Source organism: Gopherus flavomarginatus, chromosome 5 (assembly GCF_025201925.1).
Source record: "Gopherus flavomarginatus isolate rGopFla2 chromosome 5, rGopFla2.mat.asm, whole genome shotgun sequence".
Classification (NCBI taxonomy): domain Eukaryota; kingdom Metazoa; phylum Chordata; order Testudines; family Testudinidae; genus Gopherus; species Gopherus flavomarginatus.
This window is the reverse complement of record NC_066621.1, coordinates 100,527,968-100,549,118: the sequence shown is the minus strand read 5'-3', so window position 1 is coordinate 100,549,118 and position 21,151 is coordinate 100,527,968. Positions and strand designations below refer to the sequence as shown.

The 21,151-nt window shown below is 41.5% G+C and overlaps 2 protein-coding genes across 2 annotated transcripts in view; both read right to left on the bottom strand.

The window, feature by feature from the left end:
• The window catches only part of FSIP1 (fibrous sheath interacting protein 1), a 597,082-nt gene that overhangs the window by 199,530 nt on the left and 376,401 nt on the right, over positions 1-21,151 (bottom strand). The gene's annotated exons all lie outside the window — the stretch shown is intronic.
• GPR176 (G protein-coupled receptor 176) overlaps positions 1-21,151 on the bottom strand; it is a 71,977-nt gene that overhangs the window by 4,383 nt on the left and 46,443 nt on the right. The window contains exon 2 of the mRNA XM_050954833.1: positions 3,956-4,208. Within this exon, the coding sequence (XP_050810790.1) occupies positions 3,956-4,208 (253 nt within the window). The remainder of the gene's footprint in view (positions 1-3,955; positions 4,209-21,151) is intronic.

Sequence of the window (21,151 nt, the reverse complement as noted above, 5' to 3'; positions counted from 1 at the left end):
GCTGATATGATTAGAGAATGGTTGCAGTATTTGGTGTCATGTGGCATGCAAGTCAGTGAAGTGAGAGGCCTGTCACATACATGCTTTTGGCTGTGGTAAGTTACCTACCCTGTGTAAGCAAGCATGATGTCTATAAGCGCTGTAAAATTCAGACGTCTTAGCTTTACTCTTCGAGAGAGCACTAAAATAAATTGGATATAATTTTACTTGGCATGTGCATGAAAACAGGTACAAGAATTTTTAAAAACATTTTGCTTTGTAGTATGGTTGGTGCTTAACTACAAGGCCTCTGTCAGTACAGTATGATTTCTGCATCTAGGTGCAATGTATGTAGCACTGCATGTGTTCCTCTACTGTAGAAAATAGTGTGGATTTGATTTTCAAAAGTTGTAGTGCCCAAGGCCATCAGTAAATGGATAATTATACACATACCTAGCAATTTGCACAGGGCCGGCTCCAGGGGTTTGGCCACCCCAAGCAGCCAAAAAAAAAAAAAAAAAGCCGGGATGGTGATCTGCGGCAATTCAGCGGGAGGTCCTTTGCTCCGAGCGGGAGTGAGGGACCCTCCACCGAATTGCCGCTGAATACATGAAAGTGCCGCCCCTTTCCGGAGTTGCCGCCCCAAGCACCTGCTTGATAAGCTGGTGCCTGGAACCGGCCCTGAATTTGCATATGCATCTGTGGTAACTGAACAAATTACATGCTCAAATTCATATTCTTGTTTGCTTGCAGATGTGGATGTTTGAGCTTTTAAAAATCAGGATCCGCTCATGTATTTGTGATGTTATTGTCCTTTAGGTGGCTTATTTCTAATCATAGGGATTCTCCTTATCAAGTGGTAGGAGCTTGTGCTTTTTGATGCTGAAGGTCATGAATATTATCACTGAGGCCCACATAGTATGCAGTTTCACTGGTGACCATGGTGTCTGTTGCTTATATGGTCGCAGATAGCTGTATAGTGTTTATTGTTTGAGATAGTTATGCTTCAATATGAATCTTGAGTATTTCTCATCCCAATAAATGCCATGCAAAGCCCCCATATACTCTTCCTTGAAGATGTCAGAGATGAACAATAGCTTCAATTTAAGCCCCAGCCAATTAATAAATATAAAAATTCATATCAGACTTCAAAGGCATCTCATGATACCACAGATATGCCTTTGGCTTTTACTGCTAGAGATGCTATTAGAAGCTGAAATTGCTGATAGCAGATCAACCTTGAATAGAAGCCCCCCTCCATGGAGATTAGTTTAACTGGATACAACAGTTTTGTATACAAAGTAGTCATTGTAAAGTGTCCATACAGTATCTCACCAGGGCACAAGTAACTAATGAAGCCTAGGAAACTACAAAACATGAGGTTTTAATAATCAGCCCCACTTAGCCCCTTTTGTTTAAAGAGAAAAGTACAATTCTGTTTCAGTCTCTCTTCAAACCAGAACAAACCAAGAGTCCAGGAACTGGGTTTAGCTAACACCATCCTTAAGCTGTGAACAGTAAAGAGGAAATGTGTCTAGTCAGATAGAGCTGTTCAAAACACCTCCAGTTTGGTTCATAGGGCTTCCTGTAAGCTTCTTCTTTTATTAGTTTGGGTGAGTTCCCATCCTGAGTTTCCTTTTGAGCTCAGTTTAAACAACATCAAAAACTCAAAGGAAAACTCAATTGAGTTTCTAGTGACTTCCAAAAGACAACAGAGAGAGTCCTGTGGCACCTTTAAGGCTAACAGATATATTGGAGCATAAGCTTTCATGGGATAATACCCACTTCGTCACATGCATTTGACGAAGTGGGTATTCACCCACGAAAGCTTATGCTCCAATACATCTGTTAGTCTTAAAGGTGCCACAGAACTCTGTTGCTTTTTACAGATCCAGACTAACACGGCTACTCCTCTTATACTAGTGATTTCCACTCCACCATTAATTAGTCCAAGTGCTCTTGAAACTTGGCCAATTTTGCTCAAACAAGGTGCAAACTTTGTAATGAAAGCCAAAGTAGCAAATTATAATTACAAAGCTAAATCCTTCAAAACAGGGGTGTATATAATGGAACAATACGCATATAAATTATGCACCCAAGCCTGCCAACCCTGTGTGAGTGACTGTCTCTATCTCCTACTAAAAAATCAATGAGAGCTCTGTTTGCAGAACCCCTGCAGGACTGATCCCTATGTTTACTTGTACATATTATCCTGATGCTCACTAGTGCTGTAGCAGTTATGGGCCAATCACTTTTCCCCATTTGAAAATTCTGTTCGTGCATTTAGTTTGCATTGCGTGAAATACAATTCTCCCTCTTGATCATGCCTGAAATGTCAGGATTAGTAGATCCTCAACCCCTAAGGGATAATTCTCTTTTCTCCCCAGTCAGGCACCATATAGGGAAGGAAGAGTCAAATCATAAAGACCAGTAAATACAGAAATTAGAATGAAAGTTAAAGAGGCACTTCCAGGCATAGCTGTAGTTTCTAATATTTTGCCCAATATTAATGGAAAGGTATTGAACGAAATTCATACCTGGTTTAACCCTGCTGAAGTCAATAGATGATTCGGTTCCTTACAGAAGTGACTCAAGTTAACTACACAGCTATCAGATTAGCACAAACAGCACTGGTATGATATACAATGTAGGGATCATTACTTGCAAGTAACATACAACTTTGATGTGAGGTAACAATTTAGTTGGCATTAATTATGCAATTTACTTGTATCACACTGATTTTTACAAGACAGTTTGCTTTCCTTTGGCAGCTGTAACATCCATTTATCTTATGCCTTGTGACCAACCTGCCCAATATTAATCTTACACACTGCATATTTCTGTTTTGGTCCAGCACCCTGTTGGACTCAGGTATGTGCAAGGAGACAGCCACCCACTCAGGGGACACTAAGACCCCCAGGCTGCCCCTCTCTGCCCACGGTGTGGCCTGGCAGAAAGCTGCCAAGAGGAGCCAGCCAGAGTCTCCAGTCAGTACGGGAAGAAGCAGCCAAAGCAAGGACTGTTAGTGCTTTGGAGAATTTTCTCTAGTGTTGACTGTATTTTCTCTGCCCTGTGCTGATTGGCTGTTTGCTCCAACCCTCTCACTCCCTCACAGTCTCTTCACCTCAGCTTCACTCCAGACCTGTCCCTCTTACCTGCCCTGACCCCCTTACTCTCTCGCCTTCAGGGCCCCTCTCTCTTCTGTTTTCTTTCCATTTACTTTATCCTCTCCATCTATAGCTACCTAAAGAGAGTGAGAAAACTGTGGAAATAACATGGTGTTTGCTGCCATCACACCATTCATTCTGCTTGTGCGTTATACCCCGTTCCCCACCCTAGGTCTGTCTGGTCTATTTATATTGTAGGCTCTTTGAGGCAGGGACCATCTTTTTGGTTTATGTTTATACAATGCCTAGTACAATGGGTCCTGGTCTATGACTGGGGCTCCTATGTACCATGGTTATACAAATAGTGATTTTGTATTAGTTTGGAACCAAAAATGTGTATTTTGCTCACAGAACCACTCATGTGAAACTGTACTTTTCCCTGTTAATAGAGATCTGCCTCAAGATGGGTGGGCTCAGAAAGTATTAATCACATAATGAGCAAGTTAATGGACAAGTATCCAAGAAGTTTGTTCAGCCCAAAGATTTATTACTAAGAAGGATTAATGGCAGGAGGAATAGGAGGCTAGAAGCATCTTTGAAGATACATCTGCATATCAAAATCCCTTTGTGAAGTCCATAGATATCAGGATAAACTGAAATGAAACTGTTCCACACAACAGAGATTAATCTTTAATCCATATTTGTGCGCAAGGAAATTGAACTTTGGGGACACAAAGCTGGAGTGGAGGCAGTTGATATATTGGCACAAGGCACCATTAAACAATATTTAACATTCAGATGTGTGTAATTAAGCGGGGAAGGAAATAAAGAAAATCAAGGACAGGATGCTAGTAAATTTGATTTCTTACCTGTCCAAAGCAATGGCAGGAAAACTAAGGATGGTCACTGAGCAGAAGACTTTATGCAAAAACTTGACAATTTTACAGAAGAGCATGGTGTAGATCCACCAACAGCAGTGTGGACTGGCACTAAGGACAATATCAAAAGGCACACAGACTAGACTGGCACAGATCCCAGAGCAGGCCAAGTTCTTAATGAAGCAGTTTGTTACTGATTTAAATACTGATGTTCTGCAGGTCGACCACAGCACCATGAAGTTTCCTGGAAAAAGGGGGAAGAAAATGACAAAATACAAATCTATACTTTTCACTGATTTGAATGTTTCAAAGTACTTCAATAAAAGCACTTGTTTAGAATTAGCTATATATCTTTGGCTCTGTTTAATATTTGTATTGTGTAAGCAGATCAAGAGCACGTATGTATGTGCATGCAAAATTGGATACAAAGAGTTCAGTTTCCAAACATAAGTAGGATGTTCCAACCATGCACTTAGATGCTTAAACTGACACATAGGTGTTTCAAATGGGCAGTTTGTTCTGAGTATCCAAATATGGAAATCTATTAAGGTACTACCATTTCAAAAAATTGGCACACAGTATTTTTAAAGATGGATATACAGAGTAAGAAAAAGATTCCAGGTAAAGCTGATTTTACACTACTAGTCTGGGTGTGAAAATGGGTCAGTAGCCTGCTTTATTTACTACCTCTGGAGACCTTGGTACAAGCTTATATTCGTGCATTGAGGCCTGTACTAGGCAACAAATGAATGAGATTTATCTTCACTTACTTTTCAATTTACGGGATTCCATATAGACAATAATTATACCAAGGGAAAAAAAGAGAAGAGAAACACACAAGATGGAATCAACCAAGTTTTTCCAATATTCAAGATACATATAGTTTTCAGTTTGAAAAGAAATGTGGGATGAGGGAGCGGGGAGGAAAAGAAAGAGGAAAGACAGAAATCAACATTAGTTCAGATACTATTTATCACTGATCACACTCTACTCCTGACACAAAAAGTCTGAAATCAAAGACTCAGTTCTTCCTGAACAACCTTGACAGTAATTAATAATACATAATGTTATGGCAGGTGTCACCAAGTGGTGCTTTTATACATAGTCTTTCAAGTTCTTTTTCTTTAGTGCGCAACATAATGTTCAGTCTTGGGAAGACATGCTGTGCTATTGTTAGTATTTCTTAGGCAAGGTTCTCTGTAGGAGGTAGCTTCTGAAGAGAGGGAGTTTTGTGAGCAGCAGAAAAGTTTGCTATCTGCCTTTGGCTTTGATAAAATAAATTCTTGAGGCAGTAACTCGTGTTGCTGCTGGGCTGAGATTCCTGGAAAAAGGGACTGACTGCCCTGCATGCTGTCTGACCACCTTTGTTCTAGAACGGTGTATGGGTACAAATAAAACAAGTTGCACTTAGCATATACTCAAAATTCTATGTCACTGATATCTTCTCCACTGGGAAGCTGACCTGCAAGGCTCCAGATATTTGTTACTTCTCAGCAGAAGCATGACATTGGTGTCAGAAAAGGACACTGATGTCAGAAGAAGGGACAACACCAGCATGCCATTTTTGGGGATAATTGTAGACCCTAAAATCCCAGCATGTTTCCCCTACTTTTAAACAGAAGCAGTAACAGAACACATATATCCAGTGACAAGACATATACCCACTACAACTAGAGGGCTGCATTTGCCAGCCTTTCAAAAGTGGCTCAGAAATATCACCCACAAAGCTTATCACCTAACACACAGAAAGACTTCTGTGCTACAAACAGAAGGCCAGAGAAATATCATTGCCCCTGCTGAAGGCACAACCGATCCAGATGGGTAGTTGGTTTCACAAGAAGTTGTTAAAGGACCACAGCTGTCATTGCACAGAGAAGGACTCCTTACTCGTGACACTAAAATCTCACAGCAGCAGTACAATGGGAAAGGACGCAATCTGCCTTTGCGGCATGTAGTGCTGGGTCCCTCCTGCTGCACACCAAGATATCAAAAATTCAGATACAAGATTGAGCACAAACAGATTACAAGAGAGAGATTTGTACAGAAAAGAGAACATTCCCTAATAGGAAAAACACAACCAGAGGTCACAACTAGTGTTAACAGACAGATAGAAATGCCATTGAGTTGAGTGTAGGTCCTTGCTTCATCCTGCCAACTAGCTTTTTAGAAACTAGCCAGTATCTTTACTGTATCATTTCAGAAAAGTGTGCAGTATAACTTCTGAAATATTCCCCATTAATGTGCTGTATAGGATTACAGTAAATAAATATAACTCTTATACCATACAATTGATATAAAATTGAATCATCTCTTATTACCCAAATTCCTATTTGGTAGCTGAAAAAATATTTAGCTAAGTATTTACTATTTGATGTGTTTAAAAATGGAATCATCATCTAGTTTTGGCAGGTGCCTTGGGCATGATAAAATATTCACCAAGCAGCATTCAATCAGCTGTGTTTAAAGCTTCCTAAAGCACTAGTAGGTACAGTAGTCAGTCAATCATATCACTTGCTCAGCAAAGTATTCCTAGTTATTCCTATCCTCCAGTTATTAAAGGAGGACACTTCAGACAGTAACAACATACTATTAAGATGCCCTGGAGCAGGGGAGAAGCTGATAGCTTTGTTTGTAAATTGAACCCATTTACCTATTTTGAATTTCTTTAGTAGCTCTTCACAGTAAATCACTAAATCACTGCAAGGTTCACCTCTGTTAGAATGAATACAAATAAAGAAGTCGAGAAAGAAAAGCAACTAGTGGGAGTTTTTATGGTTCAGACACTGCTAGAGAAGTGTTGAGCCATGCTTCATATTCCTATGGCATAACGTCTAATGAAGTAGGACAGTCTGATTCTAGAGAGACAGCCCTGGAGTCAGTTTTATAAACCATGAGCTGTCCTGTGATTTCTTCCATTGGGAGGTATAGAGGAAATGAAAATAGGACAAGTCCTGACCAAACCTGGCTGATGAGTGGGAGGAGTAGAGTCCGCAAGGCATTGTTCCTCTCTCTCTCTCTAAAATGCAGGAATCCTTTACCTATACATGATGCAACTGGACCCCCACATGTTTGGTGGGTCATGGCAAACATAGCTTGGGGACAGAGCAGAGTGCAAGCACTCAAAAGGATATTATACCTCCAAAACCAATGGTTTTTCAATGGAAAATTAATCAGGCACTAATGCTACTCAGAGAAGCATTAACTTTATTTGTACTTGCAGCCATGGCTACCTAGCTCCGAGGCAAGCCAGGCTACCAGAGGAGAATAGGACATTGGACAGTATGCATGGAGTAGCAAGCTCTCCATGCCAATTCCTTGAAATCAGCAGATTTTCCACCATATGCCACAAAGCCTTCACCTCAGAGAAAATAAGGCACTGAAAACTACACGCAGGAGTCATAGTATGGAGATGATCAAAGCCTACACAGTGCACTGCAAAGTTTTCCATATCAGTTTTGCTCACCCATCATCCATTTATTTTCATGGGAGAGGATGACAGTGTTCTAGGTGACTGAGTTATTTAACTAGCATTACAGCAGTCTGTGCTCTGAGTCTTTTCCATACTCGTATAGCCGGAGTTGTCCCTTTTCTGTCCACGTTCCTCTGTCATTAGCTGTTGGAATTTGTGAAAGATCTCAGACTACTATCGTATTCTGTCTGGTTTATAGCTCCATGTTTCAGGTCATCACAGCTGAAAATACTGTAAACATTTTCTATCAAAGGTTATTTTCCTAGGTGCTTTGGATGATAACTCCTCTAGAGCCAGGTCACCTTGGGCTCACATTTCATAAACTACACCAAATTGTGTTAGTCAGTTCTTAGATGGGAGACTTCCATAGGAAGCAGTGCTGGTGATTCAATAGATGGCACTGACCCCTCAGTACTAAACTAATGCATCTCTTATGGCAACCTTGGTATATCAAGTCACTTACTGTTGTTTAAGATTTCAAACATGTTAGAGGAAAGGACAAAGCTGCATGTTAATTAAAAAGGAGAAATATAAATTCTTGTTTGATAGTAGTTCTTAATGGGCAAATATCTACAATAAAACAACCACTACAACTGGCATTAGTTGGCAACCTTGCTGGCATTCTGTGTGACTTTCAATGACAGGTAGATGCCTAACTCCCGTTCAGGCCTTTGGAAATGTTTCCCAGCAACAATGAGGAAAGGTAATGGTCATCACTGGCCTCTGCAGGCTCCACTGAGAAATAGATCCTTTAAATTTAGGAAAAAAATTAAGTATATAGTCTGCCAAACTAATTTAAATACAGTTAGTTTATCCACTTGTACTACTATAAATTTTAATACACAATAAATATCTTTATGCACTATATATTCATTCTGATACATTTGTATGTAATAAATGGTTGCCTTAGGTAACCCCAACTTTTTTTTGTTCTGAAATGTTAGGGAGGCCAACGTAAGCAGAGTTACAATAATGAAAATACACGGAGATGTAGAATCAGAAAAAAAAGGTACTACAAGAATGGGTTAATACATCACGCTGAAAAATATTCTGCTAAGTCGACAAACTCCGGCAAACATTTGTATAGTGTTCATGGAATCTATGGGTAGCAACATTCTCAAAACTTTTATTATTATCAATAAAGTTGCATTCTGATTAAAAGTGGTGAAACAGGTAGAAACATATTAAACTCCGTTGTCAGCACACCTTTTTGTACACCAAGCTCCACCATTCTTAAATGTCTTTGCTAGACTCGAAGTGTTGATCCAGGAATTAAAATTAAACTGAGATAATTTTGTAACAACATCTCTTAATAATAACTCTAATAATACGTAAAACCTCGAATAATATCTTTAACAACCAGCAAGATGATCGCAATAGAAACCAGAGATAGTCATCTAAAAGAAATATCTTTTCCACTAAGTCAGAATAAAGTTTTTATTTGCTGTGGATTTACTCATGAAACCTTAGCTAACATACCCTGATGTATCTAGTCTTCACCTGTATATCAAATTACACTTTGTGAACATTAGCTAGATGAGGAGTGAAGCAAAACTCCCAATACAAAGCCCACACACTTCAAATCTGTCTTCTTTTTCTTACTTCTTACTTTTATGAACTCTCACGTCCCACGTAGAGTGGAATTCACTGGATGTAAGTATCTTTACAACAGTAACAAAAACATCAAAGTTGGTAATAGAACTGATTGAGAAATGGGTTCCCCCATCTTCATGGACAATTTCATTGAAAACAATGTTTTAAACATTGATACCTCCTCTTAAAAACCAACAATTTTTAATTTTCAGTAACAACCAAAACAAAATATTTTTTTAATTTTCTGATTTTTTTCCCTAATCAAAGTAAAAGTCATATAGACTGACAGTATGCATCCTCTTTGCATACGGGAAATATAAAGCAAAGTTTCTAAATTCTCTAACCAATGAATTTTATAATGAGTAGGATTTCTAGGTACTATCGTAATACAAATAAATAATAGTAATTCTTGCTTGCTTACATTAATGTCATTACCACACTTCTGTTAAATCTATGGCCAATTAATTTTGATTTCACTCTTTTTTTCAACTCTTGTTTTTTCACTTCTTAATTCTGATGTGTGCGCAGGCAGATCTTTTACATCTGAGATAAAACGTCTGCTGTAGGAGTAACTAATGTAAAACAGAGTGGCTGCTGCACACTGGAATTATTACTTCAGGACCAGCAATTAAGAGAACCATCCACTCTACCCGACCTATGCCACACTTCTTTCTTTCTTACGCACCAACAGGGGATGTAGAGGGGTATTTTAAAATCTTGTGGCAAATAACACAGGATGGAGACTTATGTTTACATTTAAGTCAACAGAAAACCTCCCATTAATTTCAGTGTAGCCAGAATGTCACCTCTGTGATATTTCACTGCGCACCTGAGGTGATACACAACTCCCTATCTACATGCCACATGGGCTGTTACAAGATTGCTTTCCCAAACAGTCTAGATTAAAATCTGGGTTGTTTCCCTGTTTTGTTTTTTAATTTCTTCTGCTAAAACTATTAGGTAATCCTTTTGGGATGCCGCACAGTGCTATACCATGGGGATCAACAAATGCTCCCGTACAGAAAAAAATACATCTGCTCTAGAACAGTGTGCACCAGTGTGGGTGAACTTAATTGTTTCCAATATGTTTCAAGATGTGTGTTGTATCTTTGGGGGCAGCAGTTTTAGGAAGAAATCACTTGAGACACAGAGAGCTGTAGACCTTGAAAAGCAGACATTTATTGCCACACTGAACTAACCAACAACCAGCCAAAACTGGCTGGGCTATCCCCTAATAATCTGACTCAGCTGCCATAGCAACAACAAGATTCTATTACTACGACAACCAAATACACAACATATTCCTACCCTCTTAATGAGAACATCCCCTAAATAAAATAAACATTTTGCCCCGTAACCATGGGCTTGCCCAAGCTAAAGATCCAGCCATTGAGGAGGCCTTCTGTCTCTAGGTGGATTACAGCAAACTTTTGGTGTTGGTGCACCCAAAAGCATGTTGGGTGCAGGCCTGACAATGGGCTCAGGGTTCGTAGTGCAAACTGGTGAGGATGTGGTATCAGCTTGTTCAGGGGGATGTATCTCTGACGCAGGCAGTAATGGAGGGGGAAAGTCAGGAACAAGTGACTCTTGATTTGGTGTCTTGCGATTTGCCTTCATAAAATTTTCAAATTCCTGAGAGACAAACTGCGGTCTGTTGTCACTCAGAAGTTGTTCTGGCAGACCAAAACGACTAAAGAGTCCCATAGTTTTTGGATAGTACTCTCTGCAGTAGTGGACTGCATTATAGACACTTCTGGCCATTTAGAATGGGCATCTACCACCACCAAGAAGAGGCTTCCTTTTGGTGGCCCAGCGAAGTCAACATGAATATGCTGCCATGGGTTTTCAGGCCAGTGTCACGGGTGTAGGGGTGCTCACTGGGGTGCATTCCTCACACCCCGACATGACATACAAGCTCTTACCTTTTCTTCAATAGCACTGTCCAATCCCAGCCACCAAAAATAGCTTTGTGCAATTTCCTTTATGCGTACTATTCCACAGTGACTGGAATGTAGCTGTTCTAACATCTGTTATCTCAGTGGTGGTGGGATAATGATACATCTTCCCCACAACAAACAACCAGAATGGACTGATAACTTCATTCTCCTGGACGTGTAGGTAATGAGGTCGGGTGAGACCAGAGAGGTTCGCTGAGATGTTCCATGCGTCACAAGGTCCATAACTTTGGACAATACTGGGTCAATGCAAGTGGCCTTCTTTACCTGAGTAGCAGTGATGGGTGTGTTCTCTACCTGTTCAAAGTAAAAGATTTCCTTCTTGGCAATACCTCAATATTTGACTGGCAAAGGCAGCCTTGAGAGACCATCTGCATTGCCATGAAGAGTGGATTTCCGATAGCGGATTCCATACGTGTGTGTGGAAAGCAACAATGCCCCTCATTGCATACAACTAGCAGCTAATGGGGGAATGTTTGTGTGTGGTCCAAAAATTGAAGGCAGAGGCTGATGGTCTGTGAGAAGTGTAAACTTCCATCCAAACAGGTACTGATGAAACTTCCGAAGTCCAAAAAGATTTCCAATGCCTCAGGTTCGATTTGGGCATAGTTAGTTTCTGCTTTGCTTAGGGTGTGTGAAGCAAAAGCAATAGGTCTTTCTTCTCCTGAAGGCACAATGTATGGGTATGTCTACACTATGGGATTATTCCGATTTTACATAAACCGGTTTTATAAAACAGATTGTATAAAGTCGAGTGCATGCAGCCACACTAAGCACATTAATTTGGCGGTGTGCATCCATGGTCCAAGGCTAGCGTCGATTTCCGGAGCATTGCACTGTGGGTAGCTATTCCATAGCTATCCCATACTTCCCGCAGTCTCCCCCGCCCCTTAGAATTCTGGGTTGAGAGCCCAGTGGCTGATGGGGCAAAAATCATTGTCGCGGGTGGTTCTGTGTAAATGTCGTCAGTCATTCCTTCCTCCAGGAAAGCAACGGCAGACAATCATTTCGCGCCCTTTTTCCCTGGATTGCCCTGGCAGATGCCATAGCACGGCAACCATGGAGCCCGTTCAGCTTTTCTTTTTTACAGTCATCGTATGTGTACTGGATGCCGCGGACAGAGGCGATACTCCAGCGCTACACAGCAGCATTCATTTGCTTTTGCATGATAGCAGAGACGGTTACCAGTCGTTCTATACCATCTGCTGCCAGTGTAATTTGGCAATGAGATGACGGTTATCTGTCCCTTCTGTGCTGTCTGCTGCTATCATGGGTGCCCCTGGCTGAGATCGGCTGGGGGCACAAAAGCAAAACTGGGAATGACTCCCCGAGTCAATCCCTCCTTTATGGTTTCTAAAAATAGAGTCAGTCCTGCCTAGAATATGGGGCAAATGTACTAGAGAAGCAGTGTATCAGAGAGCACAGCTGCTCCATGTCAGATCCTGCAGAAATGATGAGCTACATGCCATTCATGGGGGGTGCCCCTGCAACAACCCCATCCCTTGCTTCCCTCCTCCCCCAACCTTCCTGGGCTACCGTGGCAGTGTCCCTCCCATTTGTGTCATGAAGTAATAAAGAATGCAGGCATAAGAAACACTGAGTTTTTAGTGACATAAAATGAGGGGGAGGCAGCCTCCCGGTGCTATGATAGTCCAGGCAGGACATTAAGCGGTGTGGGGGAGAGGAGCCCAGCATCCCACTGCTATGATAGTCTAGGCAGTACAGAATCTTTTCTTTACATATGAAAGGGAGGGGGTTGATTGAAGCTCAGCCCCCAGTTGCTATGATGAAGATGGTTACTAGCCGTTCTGTACCATCTACTGGGAATGACCGGGAGTCAGTCCTATTTTCACCCAGGCGCCCCGGCCAGCCTCACCTGAAGCCAGCCAGGAGCACTCACGGGTTGATAAGAAGGACGGTTACCAGTCCTTCTGCACCGTCTGCCACCAGGGAAGGGAGAGGAGTGGATACTGCTCTTCACTGCTGCAGCATCGCGTCTACCAGCAGCATTCAGTAGACATAGGGTAACATTGAAAGAAGTCAAGAAACGATTTCTTTCCCTTTTCTTTCACATGGGGGGAGGGAGTAAATTGACGAGCTATTCCCTGAACCACGCCGGACAATGTGTTTGAACCTACAGGCATTGGGAGCTCAGCCAAGAATGCAAAAACTTTTTGGAGACTGCTGGGGACTGTGGGATAGCTGGAGTCCTCAGTACCCCCTCCCTCCCTCCATGAGTGTCCATTTGAGTCTCTGGCTTCCCGTTACGCTTGTCACGCAGCACTGTGTAGCCTGGAGATTTTTTTTTCAAACGCTTTGGCATTTCGTCTTCTGTAATGGAGCTTTGATAAAACAGATTTGTTTCCCCATACAGCGATCAGATTCAGTATCTTCTGTACGGTCCATGCTGGAGTTCTTTTTGGATTTGGGACTGCATCGCCACCCATGCTGATCAGAGCTCCATGCTGAGCAAACAGGAAATGAAAATCAAAATTTCGCGGGGTTTTTCCTGTTTACGTGGCCACTGCATCCGAGTTGAGATTGCTGTCCAGAGCAGTCACAGTGGTGCACTGTGGGATACCGCCCGGAGGCCAATACCGTCGATTTGCGGCCACACTAACCCTAATCCGATATGTTAATACCGATTTTAGCGCTACTCCTCTCGTCGGGGAGGAGTCCAGAAACTGATTTAAAGAGCCTTTATATCGATATAAAGGGCCTCGTAGTGTGGACGGGTACAGTGTTAAATCGGTTTAACGCTGCTAAAATCGGTTTAAACGCGTAGTGTAGACCAGGCCTATGACACGACCACTCCCACTCCATAAGGGAAGGCATCGCAGGCCAACTGCAGAGGTAAGGATGGATCAAAGTGTGTCAGAACTCCCAAATTTAACAATGCACCCTTAGCTTTGTTAAATGCAACATCACAGGCTTAAGTTCACTTCCAGACCTTGTTCTGCCCCAGGAGTTCGTGAAGTGATTTTAACAGTGTGGCTAACTGAGAGATGAACTTCCCATAATAGTTTAATAGTCCTAGAAATGAGCGAAGCTGGCTAACATTTTGAGGAGGTGGAGCCTCCACAATAACCTTAACTTTTGCAGGGGCCTTATGAAGACTCGTAGCATCAATGATGTGTTTACAAATATTCAACAGAGGACTGGAAGAATTCACATATGTCTTTGCAGACTCGTAGGCCATACTCTTCCAATCTTCGTAGGGTAGCCTCTAAATTCTTTAGGTGATCCTCCTCATTCCTTCCAGTGACCAGGATGTCATCCAGATAGCACTGGACTCCTGGAAAGCCACACAAGATCTGGTACATAGCCCTCTGGAACAAGGTGGGAGCCGACGTTATTCCAAAGTTAACAATCAGCCAAAATCAGCTGGGCTATCCTCTAATAATCTAACTCAGTTACCATAGCAACAACAAGACTCTATTACTACAACTACCAAATACACAACAATGTGCATTTTTGTATTTTTGAGCAAAATTCATTGTAAACTTCATTATTTTTTCATTCCAAGAATCAGGCCATTCTATTCAAATATGCATTATTTTAAAGATAATAGCAGCAAAGAATCCAGTGGCACCTTATAGACTAACAGACGTTTTGGAGCATGAGCTTTCGTGGGTGAATACCCAGATGCATCTGACGAAGTGAGTATTCACCCACGAAAGCTCATGCTCCAAAACGTCTGTTAGTCTAAGGTGCCACAGGATTCTTTGCTGCTTTTACAGATCCAGACTAACACGGTGACCCCTCTGATACTTTAAAGATAATGTTTCTTTTTCACATGCTTGCAGTTATCGTTCACACATGACTCTGAGAGATTTGAAACTGGTATGCAAATTGATGATAGTTGCTTGCTCCCGCATTTAAAATACCGGTTGTGTTCTATCTCTCTCCAATACACCAAACTACTGGAATGCATTTATAAATTATTTCATGTATACAGCTGTCTTTAAATAGAAAAGTGTAACATTTCCTCCATCTTGCTGAGACTTCACTAAGCACGTTCCTTCCTTCTCCCCACTTCCTTCTGTCTGGCTTTAAGGAATTTAATAACCATAATGCAATAGCCTTTAGTAACAAGCCATACTCCAGACCTAGCTTCTTCCATTTACACATAGCTCCTTATGCTACAAACACCCTACACACATCACTACCATTTTCATCAATGAGATTTAAGAATGTAGAGAGTTGGTAGGATTGGGCCCATAATGGTCCGACATTCATCCTGGTGCAAACATACTGAAACCAATGAAGTTACCCCAGAGATCAATTTGGCTGATACATGATAACCAGCAAGCAGGTGCTTGGGGCGGCAGGGGGAAGAAGCGGCACATCGGGCTCTTCAGCGGCAATTTGGCGGTGGGTTGCCCAGTCCCTCTCAGAGGGAAGGACCTGCCACCGAATTGCGGCTGAAGAAGAAAGTGGCGCGGTGGAGCTGCCACCAATTGTTTTTTTTCTTGTCCCCCGCCGCTTGGGGCGGCAAAAACCCTGGAGCCAGCCCTGCTTGTGCCCTGGAGCTATCACACAAAGGTGAATGTGAGAATTATTGCCATTGGTTTACTTTGTATAACTAACTTGGTAAACCGGAAGTATAAAAAACCCTTTCCTATTGAGGCAGTGACAGCTTTCCAGGAGCTCAAATGCTGCACTTAATTCCATAAAATGGAACAGATAAAAGCCAGCCACAACTCGATCGTAAAGATGTGTCATTTGCATATCCTCTATCACCATAGTATCTCAGTACCTTCCAGTTAGAAATAACAGCCCAAGTCCCAGCAGTCAAAGCTTCCTCTTGATCCCAACAGCTTTTCACAGGGATCTACCTCTTACTTAAAAATGAGGAAGGCAGTGGGCTGTAATCTAGTGTACTACTGACTGCATTCCACCATATCCCAGAGCCAAACTGACTAGCGCATAAAACTAACCTTGAAACACTCTCATCACAACCTCAAATCTACACTTTTTTGGCTTACACGTGAGTACCATATGCTTGGTAACTTGAATCTGTTTTTGGCATGTATACAGAGGAATGAAGTAAGTCTTACTCAGATACGAGAGATCAGCGCTCATTTTCTACGAATGCCTGAGTGGATACAAAAATGTCCCTTAGAATACTAAAAATAGTTGGAGTAAACACTGTGCAGTGGAGCTTGATGTTCTATAAAATCCTTGTTTGCCAGAGGAGTAGGTGTTCAGAAAGTCTGTCTATCATGTTCCTGCCTCCGTGAATGCCTATCTGCTTTTACAGGTATAAAAGTTTCACATATTTACTTTCTCTTCACCGTAAACTGTACTGTCAGTGTAATCTGGAGTGATATTGTATCCAACAATTACACCACATTATATCACTAGTTCCCAATTGTATGTACACAGCATGGTCTGCCATTCTTTATTTGCCTTTTATTTCCTTACTAATCACACTGTGGAAAGAAAAAACACAAAAGTAAGACTCTAAAACTAGACAACTTATTAAAATAAATACAGGCATCATTAGAAGAAAATAGAAGCAACACCCTGTCACTATTTGCAAAGTGATTAATTTTTTTGTATCTTCATTGAAAGGGTTTCCTTTTCAAGAAATCTATATGTGCATCTCCTGCTACGGTCCCAGCACTGTGAGTGTTAGTACAGATAAGGCATTGTCACTTTTACCCGTTGTCTAAAGTTACTCTGTCATAACTTTCCTACTCAGATCTGAAACTTAGAGTTCAGAACATGAGAAGCTAGCATGAAACCTCCAAACTTAATTACCAGCTTGGATCTGATATCGCTGCCACCAGCCAGAAAATTCCAGTGTCTGACTCACTCTGGTCTCCCCAAAACCTTCCCTAGGGAACCCCAAGACTTAGATGCCCTGAGTCTCACCACAAAGGGAAATAACCCACTTCCCTTCCCCCTCTTTACCTCCTCCCAGATTTCCCCGCCCTGGGTACTCTAGAAGATCCCCTGCTTCAAGTCCTTGAAACACCGCACCGAGAAATCAAATATTTCTCTCCCCTCACCCAGAGGTTATGCAAATTCAGGCTTAGTAAATCTAACACAAAGAGATTCTCTCTTCCCCCCGTCTTCTTCCCACCAATTCCCTGGTGAGCTGCAGACTCAATCCCCTTGAGCTCCCACTAAAAAAAAATCCAACAGGTCTTAAAAAGAAAGCTTATATAAAAAGAAAGAAAAAGACACAAAATGGTCTCTGTATCAAGGTGACAATATACAGGGTCAATTGCTTAAAAGAAAAAATGAATAAACAGCCTTATCCAAAAAGAATACAATTTAACACATTCCAGCAACTACACACATGTAAATACAAAAAAACAATACAAACCTATTGTCTTACTATCCTTGTACTTACAACTTGGAAACAGAAGATTAGAAAACTTGGAGATAGAGAGATCACTAAGAGCTGAGAGTCATCGAACCGAGACAAAGAACAAAGAACTTACACCCAAACTTCCCTCCACCCAGTTTTGAAAGTATTTTGTCTCCTGATTGGTCCTCTGGTCAGGTGTTTCAGGCCACTGTTTGTTAACCCTTTTATAGGTGAAAGAGACATTAACCCTTAGCTATCTGTTTATGACATACTCTGAGGAGTTAGATGACATGGGGTTAAAATTCCAATGCTTGTCTACATTAGGACTCCCGCTATGGCTACCACTGGTGGCACACTTTAAGTGTAGACTTCCTCACAGACTAGAAGTGTGGTTTCGCTATAGCAGGCAAAGACCTATGTGACAAATGCTCCCCTCCACTCCATCTGAGGAGCAGTGGTAGGGCCTTGTACACCACACGCAGCTCTACAAGGCCACATCTTCACTATCAAGCCAGATCTGCTCTAGGGAACTGTAGCAAAAGAATCCCTACTGCTGGTGCAGCTGCATCGGACAGATCCTCCATGTGAGCTAGGATTGCTGGCTACTGGCGCTTGTACCACCATCTCAATTAAACCTTCTCAGGATGTTCCTATCACTGAATGACTTGCTAAAATTTCCTAATGCGGACATGGTCTGAAGCCAATATTACCCTATGGAAAGTGTTTGCTGCTGACAACAAGTGACAGCAATGAGTGCAGATGACCTAGTGCTAGATATGATTTAACTGCAAGAAAAGCCAAGAAAAATGTATTCTATTTCAGTGATTCTCAACCTTTCCAGACTACTGTACCCCTTTCAGGAGTCTGATTAGTCTTGCATATCCCAAGTTTCACCTCACTTAAAAACTACTTGTTTATAAAATCAGATATAAAAATTTGAAAGTGTCACAGCACACTATTACTGAAAAAGTGCTTATGTTCTCATTCTGTCTGTATGAAATTTTAGTTTGTATTGACTTCACTAGGCTTTTTATGTAGCCTGTTGTAACACCAGGCAAATATCTAGATGAGCTGATGTACCCCCTGGAAGACCTCTGCGTAACCCTAGGGGTACATTTACCCCGGTTGAGAACCATTGTTCTAATATCAGCTCAAAAACAACTGAAAGCCAAATTCTAAAAAACAGCAAAAGCCTGTTATTTCATCACACATTTCTCTTCTAATTTCACAATTCTCACTTGATTTCTCACTTTGCATTCTGTGCCATTAGGGTGACCAGATGTCCTGATTTTATAGGGACAGTCACAATTTTTGGGTCTTTTTCTTATATAGGCTTCTATTACCTCCCACTCCCGTCCCGATTTTTCACATTTGCTGTCTGGTCCCCCCTATTTAACTCTCCTGCTGGTTCTGACACCAGTAAGAAATGCTGCTAGACTATAAGGGAGATGGAATCATTAGAGCTGTGACCTCTTTTATTTATCCATTACAAACAGAAGGCGGACACAGGAGGAGGTGGAGAGCATTTACTTCTGTGGTTGGCTGATTTTTCACTTGGTATATTAGTGGGTTTCCAAGCTGAATCTGTATCATTGGCACAGTATGTGGGAACCAAATAAATTATGATTGAAATCCTTCCTAACTTCCAATAAACGGTAATTTCATCAGTTTCAAACCTAGAAAATGTTTTTGTAAATCAACTCAGTAAATTGCATAGCCCTTTGGAATCAGCACTTAATAGCATCTCTCTTATATATGTTTCAGAGTAGCAGCCATGTTAGTCTGTATCTGCAAAAAGAACAGGAGTACTTGTGGCACCTTAGAGACTAACAAATTTATTTGAGCATAAGCTTTCATGGGCTACAGCCCACTTCATCAGATGCATGCAGTGGAAAATATGGTAGGAAGACATATTGTCATAACATTTCTTCCCAGATCTGGACCTTAGCATCCAAAATATGGGTGTTAGCATGAAAACCTCCAAGCTTAGTTACCAGCTTGGACCTGGTACGGCTGCCACCAGCTAGGAATTATACAGTGCCTAGCTCACTGTGGTCTCCCCAAAACCTTCCCTGGGGGACCCCAAGACTCAGATGCCTTGAGTCTTACAACAAAGGGAAATAACCCCCTCCTCTTGTTTCCTTGTTACTTCGTCCCAGGCTCCCCTCCCTGGACGACCTTAGGAGATTCTCTGCTTCCAGTCCTGGAAACACAAGTAGCGAGAGATCTAATCTCTCCCCCTCACCCAGAGGGTATGCAAAGTCAGGCTTAGTAAATCTAACACAAAGAGATTTTCCCCTTGACTTCTTCCTTCCACCAATTCCCTGGTGAGCTGCAGACTCAATTCCCTGGAGTCCTCACTAAAGAAAAACTCCAACGGGTCTTAAAAAGAAAGCTTTATATAAAAAAAAAAAGAAAGAAAAAGACATTAAAAATAGTCTCTGTAATAAGATGACAATATACAGGGTCAATTGCTTAAAGGAAAAAAATGAATAAACAGCCTTATCCAAAAAGAATACAATTTAACACATTCCAGCAACTACACACATGTAAATACAAAAGAAAACAATATAAACCTATTGTCTTACTATCCTTGTACTTACAACTTGGAAACAGAAGATTAGAAAGGCAGGAGATAGAAAGATCACTCTCAGAGCTGAGAGGGTCAGACCCAAGACAAAAAACAAAGAACTCACACCCAAAACTTCCCTCCACCCAGATTTGAAAAAGTCTTGTTTCCTGATTGGTCCTCTGGTCAGGTGTTTCAGGTTACTGGTGTTAACCCTTTTATAGGTGAAAGAGACATTAACCCTTAGCTATCTGTTTATGACACATATATATACACAGAGAACATGAAACAATGGGTGTTACCATACACATTCTAACAAGATTGATCAGTTAAGGTGAGCTATTACCAGCAGGAGTCACCTACTACAGGACAGACCCAGCAAAGAAAGTAACAGAACGCTACTAGCCATCACCTTCAGCCCCCAACTAAAACCTCTCCAGCGCATCATCAAGGATCTACAACCCATCCTGAAGGACAATCCATCACTCTCAAAGATCTTGGGAGACAGGCCAGTCCTTGCTTACAGACAGCCCTCCAATCTGTAGCAAATACTCAGCAGCAACTACAGACCACACAACAAAAACACTAACCCAGGAACCAATCCTTGCAACAAAGCCCATTGCCAACTCTGTCCACACATCTATTCAGGGGACACCATCACAGGACCTAATCACATCAGCCACACTATCAGAGGCTCGTTCACCTGGACATCTACCAATGTGATATATGCCATCATGTGCCAGCAATGCCCCTCTGCCATGTACATTGGACAAACCAGACAGTCTCTACATAAAAGAATAAATGGACACAAATCAGATGTCAAGAATTATTACATTCAAAAACAATTTGGAGAACACTTCAATCTCCTTGGTCACTCAATTACAGACCTAAAAATCACAATATTACAACAAAACAACTTCAAAAACAGACTCCAACGAGAGACTGCTGAATTGGAATTAATTTGCAAAATGGACACCATTAAATTAGGCTTGAATAAAGACTGGGAGTGGATGGGTCATTACACAAAGTAAAACTATTTCCCCATTTTTATTTTCTCCCCCCTTCCCCCGTTCCTCCCAACTTCTTGTCAACTGCTGCAAATGGACCATTTTGATTACCACTACAAAAAGTTTTTCTCTCTCCTGCTGGTAATAGCTCACCTTAACTGATCACTCTCGTTAGAGTGTGTATGGTAACACCCATTGTTTCATGTTCTATGTGTATATATACATCTTCCTACTGTATTTTCCACTGCATCCATCCGATGAAGTGGGTTGTA